This window comes from Drosophila teissieri, chromosome 3R, assembly GCF_016746235.2.
Source record: "Drosophila teissieri strain GT53w chromosome 3R, Prin_Dtei_1.1, whole genome shotgun sequence".
Classification (NCBI taxonomy): Eukaryota; Metazoa; Arthropoda; class Insecta; order Diptera; family Drosophilidae; genus Drosophila; species Drosophila teissieri.
The window spans coordinates 9,830,836-9,845,898 of NC_053032.1; the positions used below are offsets into that span (position 1 = coordinate 9,830,836).

At 43.3% G+C, this 15,063-nt stretch overlaps 1 protein-coding gene across 14 annotated transcripts in view; it reads right to left on the reverse strand.

Annotated features, from left to right (window-relative positions):
• The window catches only part of LOC122622207 (dystrophin), a 136,199-nt gene that overhangs the window by 110,652 nt on the left and 10,484 nt on the right, over positions 1 to 15,063 (reverse strand). For 7 of the 14 annotated variants that reach the window (XM_043800487.1, XM_043800469.1, XM_043800474.1 and 4 more), the window contains 10 exons: positions 8,964 to 9,118; positions 5,328 to 8,798; positions 4,933 to 5,247; positions 4,565 to 4,870; positions 3,885 to 4,387; positions 3,511 to 3,598; positions 1,159 to 2,208; positions 832 to 1,064; positions 282 to 443; positions 61 to 220 (listed from right to left, as the gene is read on the reverse strand). In XM_043800487.1, coding sequence (XP_043656422.1) covers positions 61 to 220; positions 282 to 443; positions 832 to 1,064; positions 1,159 to 2,208; positions 3,511 to 3,598; positions 3,885 to 4,387; positions 4,565 to 4,870; positions 4,933 to 5,247; positions 5,328 to 8,798; positions 8,964 to 9,118 — 6,443 coding nt within the window. Of the gene's footprint in view, positions 1 to 60; positions 221 to 281; positions 444 to 831; positions 1,065 to 1,158; positions 2,209 to 3,510; positions 3,599 to 3,884; positions 4,388 to 4,564; positions 4,871 to 4,932; positions 5,248 to 5,327; positions 8,799 to 8,963; positions 9,119 to 9,204; positions 9,263 to 15,063 lie in introns of those variants that run through there. The other 7 variants (XM_043800479.1, XM_043800481.1, XM_043800482.1 and 4 more) reach the window with 4 other exon arrangements.

Here is a 15,063-nt window from a genome sequence, read left to right on the forward strand (position 1 = left end):
CAGGTAATTAAGCTTTTATATTGGCAGCGTGGCCATTTGCCAGAACTCAGTTGCACTCACGTTGATATCCTCCATGCGCTTCTCAAGATCGCTGCTAGACTTTAGATCCACCGTCTTCTCTATAAGAACGTTGATGCGACGCAGTCCCTTGGTGACCAGTTCCTCGATGTTCACACTGTCCAGTGGAGGAGCTGGCGTCCCACTTCCCGAGGTCTTGGATCTATGGTAATTGAACGCACTGTGAAAATGGAAACCATAGAAGTCTGTGGATGGTGTCATACGTAGCTTGCTGCACTTCCCGAAACTGTTCCCTCAATATTATTTGGGTGCGCATGACCAGGCGGGAAATGCTGCCCTGTCTTCCATGGGTTTCCAGTACCAAGGAGTCTCCCTGGGATATCAAGGTGGCTGCATCGGGAGCTATAAGGAGCCTCAGATCCTCTCTGCAATATTTCATTTGATCAGGTCACATGTTCAAGATATCATACACCATCTATCCCTATTTTTGTAAAAGCTAACTGATTTATTTCTAAAGTATAGGTCACACTGACTTTACAGTTCTTCGTTTTCTCATCCTTATGCTAATTTGCTATTTATAAAATTTAAACGAGCTTATGAACGAGTTATCATCCTCAATTACCTAGCACAAAATAAGTATATATATTTAACTTTCAGAGTGACCAGCTTAGCGAAATGTTTCTATAACTTGGTATTTTAGACCAAATGTGAACATGCGTAAAACTTAAATGCCTTTTTAGTGGCTTACTTAAAAGACTTTCTTTAACTTGAAATCTACAACTGAAGAATGCAATAATATTTTCTAAGCCTTACGCTTCGCTTTCGTGACACTGTTCAATCTTGGCCTTCGTAAGCTTTAACTTGTAGATCATCTGCTTGGCCTGCTTATCGAACTCTCGGACACGATCATCCAGATTCTGGGGCAGCTGTTCGCTGAGCGGACTTTTGAGCGTTACATTCGAGTCATCCACGGGAGAAGGCATCGATTCAAGGACCTTGCTCAGGAAAGGATTGGGCTTTTTGGTAGAGGGCGTCTCTATGCGACTCTGTGTGGATAGGGAAGAATAATATTTCTCGAGTTAGGATTGATACTTTAAAACACTTTGGGAAGCGATTTGCCAGGGCATTCAACCAAATTACCGTATCACTATCGGAGTCAATGGTTGGTGTCATTTCCAGCGAGAAACGCGGTATATCCTCATCGTCTGAAAACACGAGAGGCTCAGCATCGAAACCGGATTCTTTGTCGGGACTATAGAAACTATCGCGACCGGGGGATTCGGGTTCCAGGGCATCCATTTCGGGCTGAAGCTGGCGCCAGCGTTTTGGCTTGGATACTTGCGCTGACCGGGGGGTATCCGGTGTTTTGGGTTCCTCCTCTTCGGAATCACGCAGGATATCGCGCTCATTAGCTACTCGCTTGCGTTTCTCATCGAAGGAGATGCGGTGCTTTTCCACCCGCAGGAACGGTGTGCTTGTATTTCCAGCCGAGGGACGCAGGAGGTCCTCCTCCTGTTCCGCCGAGTCTTCATCGTTATCCGAAACCTTGGGCAGTGGAGCATCGTTCAGTGAGTGCTTGCTCTTCGACCGTCGCACCTCCTTGCCCTGACTGTCAACTCTAACCGATGAGTCCGAGTCCTCGGAGAGATCTACAATCTGTACAGTCTCCACGTACTCGGGTACAAAGGGTTCCACACTCTCCAGGATATTAACGGTGTCGACGATTTCACCCTGCTGTGGTTCCAGATCAATATTCTGCACTGACATTTTATCGTTTTGGATGTTCTTCACCTTGATCTCCACAACTTGGGCGGGAGAACTTGGGGCCTTTCGCTTTGTTTTCGCCGGTTTGGGTGGTGGAGTCTTGGATATCTTCTCGGGATTGAGGGAAATCTGGGAGAACAGAGTACTGGACTCGGCCAGCCGGAATGTTTGTGGTGGGAGAAGATCCGGCAGGACTCCACCCGGCAGGTCGCCAACCGCTCCCGTGCTATTCTCCACACCCTTCGTTGGCGACTCAGAGGAACTGGTGTGGGCGGATGATGGGGATTCTCCTGATTGCGGTGTCCTGGCACGTCGTTGACGCACTGTATCGCTGACAACAACTATTTCCGTGTCGTCATTTTCCGGAGAGCTCGTATTTCGAGCGGCAAGCGTTGTGGCTTCATTGAAACGGGTTTTCAGCACATCCTGAACAACAAATGCATAGTTTGGTGTAAATTACAAAGCTCTGTAGACTCTCAAAAACTAAACAAATGCATTTCTGAATGCATGAAGCCCATGAAGCCGGTATATAGGTATTTTTACATTTAGGTACATAGTCTCCATTAAAAAAGCAGTGGCCATTTATTTATTAGCGTTGGTTGGTGGTGAGCGGTGGTAATTGGTGGATTTTTATATATTTTTTTTTGTGGTGGTGGTGAGCGGTGGATTGGAAGGATTACTTTTTGTATGTTGTTTTTGGGATGGTTTGGACATTTGACGCAGCCACAACCAATCGAACGCCACAACAACAATTAGAGGGGATTCAAGTATAAAACTATACACATTAGATTTGGAAGCGTGAAAATGACACCAAAGTTAGACCCCGTAGAGCTCTAGTGATACGGTGATTTCTGGTTTTATTCAATATTTAAAATAATGGTTTATTCTCTAGCTGGGGTGATGTGGTAGATTTGATGGTTTGGCATTTGCATTTACCAGTACGGGTAAATGTTGTTGGTTCTGGATTAGCTTTTGGTGGAAAGATTATTTAATGGTTTATGAAACTGGCACAATAAAATAAAAATGGGTTGAGTAAGTAAGTATGGTGATGCGCATTATCAAGCAGAAGCAATTGGTAGTGGGAAATTTAAACATATGGATTCTTGATTGCCTTTTTATAAAACTGATTAGTTAGTAGTCAATAGGAACTTAAATATGTGTGTATATATTTTTGTTTTTATGGCAAATTTAAATTCAAGAGCCCAAGTTCTTTAGTATTTTAAAAGTAAACCGATTTATAAATATAAACAAACTTTGGCACGACCCGTTATGTATATTTAATATATCTAGATTTTAAGCAATCAATTTCCAGTTCCAATTCGCCTGGCTGCTGAGTACGATTTAAGGTTTGCATCATTCCGCATTAAATCAAGCTGTACATTCTGATAAATCAAATGACGTCGAACCGATGATGTGAAACAGAAGGAGTATAAGCAGAGGAAAATTGAAACCCAATTCCATTTGCTTCGAGCCGGGCCAAAAGGTGTCCGAGTAGAATCAGCCTCAATGGAATGGGAAGTGTGAGGCGACTCCGATGTAAAAGCGAAATGTGAGGTAAGCAAATAAAGACAAAAACGAGTGTAAGCAAAAAACTGAAACCCGATAACAGAAAGCACAGAAAGAGGAAAGGATGGACCATATATTATGTGCAGGTGGAAAGGACATTGTGGAAAGCGGAAAGGAAGCTTTTGCGTAATTAAGAGGATTGGTTTGCTTGCTCCGACTCACCACGACAATTGCAATTACTTGCTGCTGCAATTTCTCAATTTCCGGATTCGAGGGCACATTTATCTCCTTCAGGTCGTGCTCCATTGCCCTGCAAAAGATTACAATTACTAGGTGAAGAAGTAGATTAGGGGTTTACAGCATCGTGAACATGAGAAGGCTTAATTAACTTAATGTAGTATTAAGCTTTATCAGCTACAATATAAATCTCGTTTGGACTTTGATAGGTGAGCATCACCTAACTCTACCGTTAAAACTAAACAAGAATTACCAGACTCAGTGTCCAAGTTCAGGTAACCTGACTGATGAATTCTTAAAGCTAGGAGTTATTTTTAAAACTTTTCTATATCGCTAAGGGGTTATAGCTTGATTCGTACTTTAGGGTCTCCAGGGAAATGTTGTCCAGGTTCTGCAGGGTGGCCTTCATCTCGGTGAGCCGCTTGATAATGTCCGCACTGGTCAACTTGTGGTACGTGGCCTTCAATCCATCGATTCTTTGGCGGGTTTCCACCATGCAGCTCTGGTCACAGGATTTGCTATACTCATTGTAGTGGTCCTCGCAGGTCCGCAGCACATCTTCAAACTCCAGGAGTATGGAGTTCCTGTCGTGAACCTCTTGCGGCGACTCAAAGCGCCGGATTAGGGTGTCCGCCGAATCGAAACACTCCTCTAATTGCCTCGCTAGTGTGAGCAGACTTTCCAGGAACGCCTTTGACTGGGTCACATTGTCTCCGAGGGCATTGTACAGGTGCTTCAGCGCATCAATCCGCTGACTAAGTTGCTTTGGGGATTTGGTGTACCGGTCCTCGCAAACCCTGCGACCGGTTTTAATCGTGCTCTCGATTTCCGCCTTTATCTCGGACAGAGTGCGATAAATTTGCTGGGAATCGTGAAAGAATGAGGAAAGTTTTGTGAAAAGTTACAAACATATTTGGCCAATTTCTATAGCCAATTTTGTGTCATTTCATTTGAGTTGATGTTGAAATTTAGTTTATTATTATTAGAGCATTGGTTGGGATTTGAAAATATTGATTTATTTAATAAGCACTGTACTTACCAGACACTTTTGGTATTGAGCCTGAACCGTATTGGGTCCGGCGGATGCGACATCTAGTACCCGAGTGGATCGCTCCACATTGCGAAGATCCGCATAGGACCTGTTCAGACGCGATTCGTAAGCAGGTTGGGGTGCAGTACACTTGCTCAGCTTGGCCTGGCAGTACTTGAACCTCACCTCCATCAGATTTAGCTGCTCCTGGAGGCGATTGGCAGCTCCGACCTTGCCGTTCCTCGTGTGCTCGTCAATAAGTTCGCTGATCTCCTTAAAGTTTTTCTCATTGGCCACAAACTCGCGTGCCAAGCGCTATTAATGAATTACAATGTGAATCCAATGCTTGAAGGATCCTTATGTAACTGAGAACTTACCTGGAAATCCTCCGGCAGATCTTCAATGGTCTTGTCGTTCTCGAGATGATCGCTGAGTATGTCGTCCACCCGGGTCAGCCACTTCTCGAACTGCACGATGCACTTCTCGGACTGCTCCGCCTCGCTGACCTTTTGCTCCAGGAGCTCTGCTCGCTTCTTGGCCTGCTGCTGGAGTTGCGTCCATCGTTGGACGGTGTCATCAATGTCGCGTCGCATGGAGTCGGCCATGAATTCGTTGTCAATTAGCTCGTTGCCAATTTCCTGAATCTTGTCCAGCCATTCCTCAGAGTGCGAGCGCAGAACATTCTCCAGATCCTAAGGGAAAAGATCAGTGACGGGCGTTAGCATGCAATATGATGAAAGATATATGAAAGAGTGTGTGTCGAGAAACTTACATCAAGTTCCTCCATGATCTCCTCTGCGTCGGCTGCATTCTCTGGCGTGTTGCGTATCTTGTTTTCCAACTTGTCCAGGTAACCCGTCTCGCTAACCATGAACTTCTTGAACTCCCCCAGCTGCGTTGAGATGTGCTCGAGTAGAGCTGTCTTCGCATAAACCAGCTCGGTGACCTCCGTCCATCTGGCATTGATGCGTGTGAATTGCTTGGCCAGCGATCCATATCGGGACTCCCTATCCTGGTCCGGAAGCTCATCCATTTGGAGGAGCAATTCACCACCGCGTTCGTTGAGATCCCTGAACTGGGTGGTTTCCTTTTCGCAGGTTTCCTTAAGAGTTTGAAAGCGACTCTTGCTCTGGAACAACTCGTTGGAGTTTCCTATATCGCTAATTCCCGATTTGGGTGTATTACTCTCCAGGTCAGTTAGCCACTGATCAGTTTTCTTGAGCCTCAGCTGGATGAGATCGATCTGGGACTGCAGCACCGTCTGCTGTTGCTTCTTCTCCCGATGAACCTGTTCCACTTGGTCGTACAAGGTATTGAGAGCCCTAATCTGCGATTGTAGCGATTCCTTTTGGGCTGGTTCCGCCTCCTTGATCAGAATTTCGCTGAAATTTCGAGCGCTTATCACATCGATCTCCAGTTTGCGAAGATCTTGACTGCTACCACCGTCACTTCCATTCAACTTGGAATCGGCTGCAGTGCGCAACACGGCAATAATGGCATTATACTCCGCAGCAAAGTGATTAAGGTTTTCTATAGCTGTGGTTTGCTTGATCACACGCTCATTTAGCTGTTCGGGAAGTCGGTTCCAAGTGGTTTGTAGTTCTTCGCCAATCAGGTGCTTCGGTATACTATCATAAGTTAGCCGAAGGGACTCTAGTTCATCTACCAATTGGTTCAGCAAATGCTGCTGCTTTTGCATGACATCCAGATTGGAAACGCGGACCTTTTGATTAGACACTTTGGTTACAAAATCTTGGATTTGTTTCAACTGCCTGGAAAGACTTTCTCCGCCTCTCTGTTGAATTAGGGCCTGCAGAGCCTGCTTCATGTCATGCCAACTATCGTAGAACAGCCCGAAGTCCTGCTTCCATTCTATTAGATTATCATCCAGCTCTTCGGTGGCTGTCTTGGCCTCTGAAATCTCCGATGCCAGGGATTCCATGTGGCTCAAACGCTGTTCTAGCTCGTTGCCACTGGCTGAACCAGCGTGTTGCTTATACCAATCTCTGGAGTCAGCTAAAACTAATTTAAATCCTGTCAGACTATTGTAATACTTTTCTTTGGCCAACAGCGTATTGCTTTCGCTCTGTTGGCTTGCTAGTTTTTGAGACAAGGTCGCGTATCTTTGCTCCAGCTGCTTGATGTGTGTTTCTTCCAGGAGAAGGTTCCTCGACGGTTCCTCCAGCTCACAGACTTCGTAGAGTTTCTTAAGCTCGGGCAGAGTACCGTAACGTCGGCTATTTTCCGCCTGAAGTTCCTTGAGTAGTTCACACTGTTGCCGCAGACTTTGTCTCTGTAACTGCTGTAGCTTTTGCTCCACTTCCTGGACATAGCCGAAGTGCTCCATGATGTGATTCTCGAGGGCATTGAAATTGTCAGCGTTCCTAAGCTTGCGCTTTTTGCTGGCCAAATTATGCTCCTCGTCGTCTTCCCGACAATCCTCTTCACCGAAGCGAATGATCATCTGGTAATCCACCCATCCTTCAGGACGCACAACCCTACTGTCATCATAGCTAGCACGATCTCGTCCAAAGTTAAAGCCCTTGGTTTCGATTCGCACCGTTTGCACTTCAACAATCTGCTTTAAGGCATCTAAACGATCTTCGTAGCTCTCTAATTGGATGAGTACCCGTTCGCCCTTGTCATCACCGTCCTGCAAGGTGGCAGCCACCATTTGTCGCAGATCTATCAGATATCTCTGCAGTTCCAGCAGATCCTTGGCACAATAGTTAAGCTCATTAATACGCTGGGTTATGCCGCCCACATCTGTGACATCCCTACTCTCCATGAGCTTGAGATCCTGCTCGCGGGCATCCAGCCATCTGGAAATACATTTGTACTGCTGCAGTTTTTCGGATCGCAGATCACTCCACTTGACCACATGCGACCATCTCTCCCCCAAGGCACTCAAGCGATCTTCAAGATCATTGAAGTTGCCAGAGGTGTCGTTCACAATAACCACCATACTGCTCAGACTATCCACCAATTCCTGCTGTTCACTTAGATCTGCTTTGAGTTTTTGAGCTTCCAATAGCTGCTTTTCAGCTTCCTCTAGGGTAGGTCCTAAGTCACTCATATGGGATATGCGATCTTCAACACTGGTCAGAAACTGGCGAAGCTGTTCGAGTTTTTGCTTCTGAAACTCGGCCAGTCTCATTAGAATTTTGGCTTGAACATCTAAAGCGCGCAATCTCAGGGTTTCCCAACGTTCGTTGAGCAACACCATTTGTTGCCTCACTTCGTTTTGATCCTCATGACTCAATCCAGCTCCTGCCTTCTGGGACTCGTTGATGAGGTTGCTACCCTCCTCCAGAGCTTCTCCCACATACTCCTGATGTTCGGTGAGCTTCAGCATAAAGCCTTCGTTTTCGTGAAACTGCAGCTTGGCAGTCTGAAAATCCTGGGGATCCGGCAAGTTCTGTGAGAGCAGCTGTTCATCTTCCAGTAGGAGGGTGAGTACCGCCTCGAGAGCAGACTGATAGCCACTGATCTCCACACTGGCATTGGTAGCCGTGCTCAAGGGGCGCATTGAGTGGGTCTTCAGCTCCCCGGAAGATCGCTGCTCCATGCTACCAGCACTGTCTGAAGTATAGAGCCCCAAGCTGGTTTGGTCATTGTCCAGAGGCACCTCATCCAAGTCCGTGATGCTGGTGCAGGGCACTCTGCCCGGATCCTGATCCTGACCCTCATCCTGCTCCTGCTCCTGCTCCTGCTGCCTCGTCCTCATGGATTCCATCGCGTGGTAAAGGCACATCACATACATCTGTATCGACTTGTTATCTGGCTTGTGGGTGTGCACATCCTCGGCGTCCAGCAGTTTTTCGATCTTAAAGTGACTATGTGCCAAATCGAAAGCCAAGTGCAGTCTTTTCAGAGCATGTTGCTGCAAAGCCGCCTGCAGATTCAACTCCTCCACATGGGCATCCAGTATCATGAGGAAGGCTCTTCCATCGGACCACGAACTGGAGAAATCATTTAGCTGCAGACCATGAGCTTCCGTATACTGACGGGCCCAGGCCAATAGGGACTTCTCTACCCCGTTGCTCGAATGACTCTTGACTAGATGCTGGCCATTGAACTCCAGCGCTATCAGCCAAATGAGGCCTAGGGTCAACTTGGCATTGCCACCCACTATGTCATCGCTGGAGATGTTCACCAACTTGACACCATGCTGCTGGATCACGGTAATCACCTTGTTCAGATTGTTGATGTGGTGCACTCGCATGCGACCTTTTTCGGGTTTCTAAAGGGATTGAAGACATATGATTATGAACTGTGCAAATTCTAATATATTTTACATCTGTACCCTTAATTCGGCACATCAGTTTCAAATGAGAACAGATTTTACTTATAGGTACGGCACCGAACCACATTTTTGAACCATTAATCACTAGAGAAATATACTGACCAGGTTTGTGTGAGTCAGGGTGCTCAGCAGGGCCAGCAATCGATGTCCGTCCCGCAAATCCAAGAACAAATCCTTCACTGGTGTGCACTGGGTATCGATAAGGTGTGAATTGATCCATTTTGTGAATGTTTTCTTCTGTATGTGCTGTCTTTCATCTAGAGCAGGAAAAAACATGGAAAAATTGCGGAGAAATGGTTAGATCCATTAGTGCCAAAATAGTTGCCAACTTTCTTTAGTTAACCTCGAGCCAAGTCGGCCGGCTTCAGTGCTAGATTGTAGGCCATCGCCGTCGCCGTTGCCATCGGCATCGCCGCCAGACCCAACCCAAAAGAGTCTTTGGACCGCCAAGTCGGAATTCAGACTCGAGTCTTGTCTATCGCAAGGGCCCAACCCAAAAACGCAACTCAGTGCAGTCCAACTCTGCTAATGAACTGCAGCCAAACGTGCCAAATCACTCGCTCAAAATCAATTAGCGGAGACGTCGCTTGCAGGTTTCCAACTCGATCGCTGAGAGTCGAGAGTCAGTCACCATTTAAGTACGGAGTACACAGAAAAGAATCTCAAAACTATTTCCTTTTTATCGCTAACAGAGTGAAAGATTTAAGATATCCGCATCGCGAATTTGACCTAGTCTTAGATTTCTCGCATTTTTTGCGTGGTTCTTTAAGCTTTAGATGATGAGCCTCTAAAATGGTTCAATGAATATAAATATAAAGCATGTATCAAAAAACATAAGAATTAAAAGTCTCAATTGGAAAACAATTTAACATTCTTGTAATTGATTCAAGGTTGTGTAAATCTATTTCTCATCAAATAAATACAATTTTCTCGACGTGCATGACTATGATATACCACCTTCTCGAGTGCGTCATTTGTCAGTTTTGTGCGAAACCGCAGCTCATTCTGGTTGAAAGCGATTTGCATCGCTGCTTGAAAGAATTGCTTGAAAGAAGTCTCTGATTGATGGCTGACTTGGGCAGACAATAATATGAATTGGCAGACGCTTGCGTGTAATTAGTGATCGATTTTTGTTCTTTTCGGCGGTGAGTAATTACTGCAATACTGGACTTGATTTGACTCGCTTTTTCTACATTACATGCAAGTTGACAGGTGAACTGGCCTTTGGAAAACTAGACAACTCACGGAATGCACAGCAAGCTCAACTATGTCACGCTCTGAGCAACTTTCTGAGCAGATTACTATAATTAACTTGTTCTAATCGGTTTTCGACGCGGTGAAGAGGCAAAACTCAAAGTGTGTGGCGACTTAAGCTAATTACAACTTACTATGCATGTGTAACACACTAAGCAGCGGGTTTCAAGTTCATAAAGATGTGTAAGTTTCAGTTTTAAGTGATCCGAAAATAATTTATCAAGTGCCTTCAATTTACCCAATATCTAAAAATCGTACTTGTCTTACTTAAGAGAGCAGCATTGTTTATTACTATAGCTTTCATTTAAAAAATATTTCATTTGGGAAAACCTTTCGCGTTATTTGTACAAAACTGTAATAAATCTTTAAAATTTATAGCAACCATTTCGCAAGGCATCTTATGATTTATATTATATGCTAGGAAAACCAGTCCTGTTTTGTATTCAACTGCTTGGAACTTCAATTGCCAACTTAAACATCTCATTACCAATTCAAAGAGAAACACTCTCGCACAAACATGGACCTCCATTTTGGAGGACATAACTCATCTCATCTGATTCGGTGTGGCAAATAGGGATAGCAGGCCTGCGGCAAAGACACAAGGAGGCACTCAAGACATAGCCGCACCCGCTCTCAGTGCGGAATTTAATTGCCATATAAATGAAGGACAGCTAGAGCCAGAGCCTTCTCCCCGAAGACTAATTGCCGAGCAGTTCAAACGCAGCACACAATATTGATCGATGTGGCAAGTCACGATGCTACCGCCTGGTTGGGCCAAACTGTTGCATGTGACCCACAAATGAGGCCAACTGTAAAATGGGCACCGAGGCGCAGGACTCAGCCAAACTGAGCCTAGTTCTAATGGTCCTTGACGATGCCGCACGTACGATTGCCGCCAGTCATTCAACAGAGATGGCGAATTCCCTGGGAATTCTCCGAGGGACAACTTGTCTCCATCTCCAGCCAATTTCGACTGCCACCCGCTGGTAATTAAATGAAATTTCATTAATTGAGCCTTAGACTCTTTGCATTCATTAACTACACACTCTCTCAAGTGTCGGGGCTGGGCCAAAGCAAATTGAACTGCTACATTTGAAAGTGGCTATGCCGAAAAGACAGAGGCGTATCGTAAATGGGTGTATTCCTAAATTAAATTCATCATAAAATAAGCTGAGACCTAGAATCAGGATTTGTATTTAATTGATGTCTAAGAATGTATACGAAACTATTTAAAATGTGAAGTAGAGAAGGGCTGACCCAAAACTCACAAATATCACTTATCATAAATATGTCTAAAAGTATGCAGTGGAAATGGGATAATCGTCTTTCTGCTAAATTACTCCTATATTCGGGATGGAAATCATTTAAAGGCATACTTTCTGACACTTTTTTACATTATACAATACAATAAATGTTGGGGCATCCCTAACATAACTGAGTCTAGAAACCTTGAATAATGAAAAATTTAACCAATGTCAAGTGATTCCAACGTGATTAAAAAATGGGTAGTGCCAATAGAAAATGTCTCACTTTAGTGTACTAAACGCCATTCCGTTTATTTTACTTTTTATGCTAACCCCTTTCTTGTGCGCCCCTGGTCTGTGGCAAGTACATATATTGTGCTACTCTATAGATAACTGCTACATCATCAGCTTTGCACAGCAGCATCATCGCAGCCATCAACATTTGCCAACTCCGAACGGCAGCCACATTCTCAGTGTCAATTACTGCAATTTCTTTGGACTCCCCTCTCAAAATCCCCTCGAGTTCAAATTGGAAGTGCAGTTTTAGCATTTCTTTTTTGTTTACCCGGAAGAGTATTTCTGGATATGTGCTGATGACCCATTCCCTCTTATCCATAATACCAATCCGCCGACCAACAGTTGGCCCAGTGTCTGTTATTAGGCAGCATAGTTTGTTGTGCTGTTTGTTTTGCCAAAGTTGTTTGCAAATTGTTTCCCCGGAAAAACTCTTTCATAGCTGGTTGATCCAAAGTCTTGTCTACCGCTACTGTTGTTGTTGAGACTTGTTATACCCTTGCATAGGGTAAATCATTGCAGTCAGACGTTTTCAGTGAAATAGGCATTAATGACTAAATATATGTATATGTTCATGATCAACAGGCGACTCGATATAGCCATGTCTGCTGTCCGTTCTAAAGTTATCTGCATACAATTTTCCCAAAAATCTTTCAATTGCAAATAAGTATATACATATGTATATAAGTACACTGGAATAATCGAAAAACGTATAGAAAAAAATGTAATTTCGTTGTTCTGATCAAAAAGTGCTTGAAAGATATAAATACTGCAAGGGTATATAACTTTCGGCTTGCCTACATTAGATTCATTGGTTGTTTTTATTGACTGTTTGGTCTTCTTTCAATGGGAAGCAAAACAATTCAACTGAATTCATTGGTGAAACATAAAGCAACTAACAGTCAAATGATATTTATGGCTTTTCTTTCTGGAAAGTTTTTAAAAACTTTTCTACCGACTTTATGAAGGGGAATATTTTGTCTTAAGTTGTGCAGAGTTTAATGAAATTTTGAATGTAGATTGCTGAAGAGATGGTTTCTTTATTTGACAAATGGCTCGATTAATAGTAAACATTCCTGCTTTTCTAATGATAGTGCTATTTAATTAACTGCTTATTTATACATTTTGAAATATGACATAATTATGATGTTTATACAACTCTGCAAAGCTAAATCAATATGAGCATGCGAAGCACAATTTATTTCAAATATTTATGACAAAAGGCAGCCAACAATAACCTTGGAATACAAAACAATCAACGAAATTTGCAATTCACATTTTTTGTCGATTTCTGTATTAGGTTTTCCCCCCATTATTTTCCATCTCTGCCCCCTGCCGATTATTTTCAATCTAGTAAAGTTTCGAGGCAAATTTATTGCAAATTGAAATTGAAAAACCAAGCATAACAGAAATATTGTGTGCTGACTCGAATTCAATTCAATGGAATTGCGTTCAATGGATCAATGGAACTGTCTGAATGACGTACTGATGTCATTACAGTTTGTCTTTCTCTGTTCGTCTGGTACACCACAAGCCCCCACCTTTTGGTTCGCACCCGCAAACGCCCACAAAGCTGCTGCTCTTACAAACATTTATTGCCTTCAATTATAAAGCAATAAATTGAAATTTTATAGCTTTTTGTTTGTGAGCCCGGTCCGATATGTAAATCGAGAGGAGCCGAGCAAAATGGTTTGATGTGTAAGCCGTTAAGCGAAAAATATCGATTGCCAGTCATTTTGTCTGTTACGCGATTCTTTTTTCCCCCGACTCCTGTCATGATATAAAGTTAGATTATGGCATTATTCTTTCGGCAGCTCCATTGTGTGTTGAAATGTTTTTAAACGCTGTACGAAAGTTGCTACATGGAGTGTGAAAAGTTTGTGGAACAATTTCGTTGATTTATTGACAGTCCGCTGAAAGCCGGTTATTGGACTTGAAATATCAAGTGAAGTTCGCAATTTGGGGAGCGGTGGTCACAGTAGACAAATTTATGAGCAATAAAGTGATTGGGCAGAAATAGAAAAACTTGATTCAATTAAAATGGCTATTTGAGAGCTCACTTTTAAAATTTGTGGTGCTGCGGAGTTTCCCATTACCTTTGCGGCTTAATTATTGTAATGACGGCCCATAACTGATTATTACTTATAATTATTATGGGGAATACAGTGAAATAAATATATCGGTAAAATACAAATTTGATTTACTTTCCGACTAAGCCATACAAACTTCTCTGGACTCATTTCTAATTACTTAATTAGAATTTATTAGTAATTCACCCTTTCGGTTTAAGGAAAGTTCTTCCGCGTTTCGACCTAGCTCATTGTAATCTTCTCCGAATCATTTTTCATGGCATATTGGTATTATTCTGGCAAAGCGTGACCCGCATCGAATGAAATGAAAACAAAAATTATATATGTAAACAAGCAAACTAAAGACGATGGAGTGGGATTGGGAACTAGTCTGCCCTCAACTTCACGCGGTTTGTTTATTATTGGAAGCCCGTTTGGCTTGTGCCGGCATATGAGTGCCTCGATCCCTCATTTATTGTGGGTCAACAGACAGCAACAGCACACCAGCACGCATCGGAGCATACCAATATGGCACTAACTGTAGCGCCATTGAGCAAATATTTATTTGTTTTCCCGGCATGTGTGTCAGGCAAGTTGGACGAGGTGAAGGAACTCTCGTGTATGGCCACGAAATTGATAAGCCACGCAATAGTTTCTGCCTCTTATCAGTCTCCAAATGAGGGGAACACCACGTACATACACAAAGACATACACTTACTCTTATTTTTATACAGGCAAACAATACGTAACGCATTTGGGTGGAAAATTAAGGGGCAAGCGTTCCGCTCGGCTGAACACTCAAATGGGTGGGATAGTACTTTCAAGGGGAATTTGAATGTACTTTCATATTGGTATGTGATTTACATATAAGAGCTTGAGCAGCTCACTCGAATTTTAAAGGGTATTTATGTGTCAATTCATTTCTGAATCTCGACAAAGAAACTTAGTTCTGGGACATATCAATGAAAAATGTAAGTATTCAATTTGAAAGGTTGCGGTGGGCTTACAATTGGCTTAAAAACCTGAATGATGCAAGCAAAATGAATTAAATAAGTAAAATATTTGAAGGAATTGACTTCTTTCTCTGGTTCAGTGCACTTTATTTCAGAGCCAATCCCCGCACTCACGAAATTTTCTATAATCTCCCCACGGTTGGATGAAGTTCTGTTGTCATGACTTTATAATAGAAATTGCAGCTTTCTTTACGCGCTGAAGGGAGGCCATGTAATTACTTGGTTTTACAGGCCATATGGGAAATTGAGAGAATTGAGAAAAGTCTAAAGATCTAAAATTCCATTGGCAGACTGAAATTCCATTGGCAGCTACAAATTTTCGATCAAT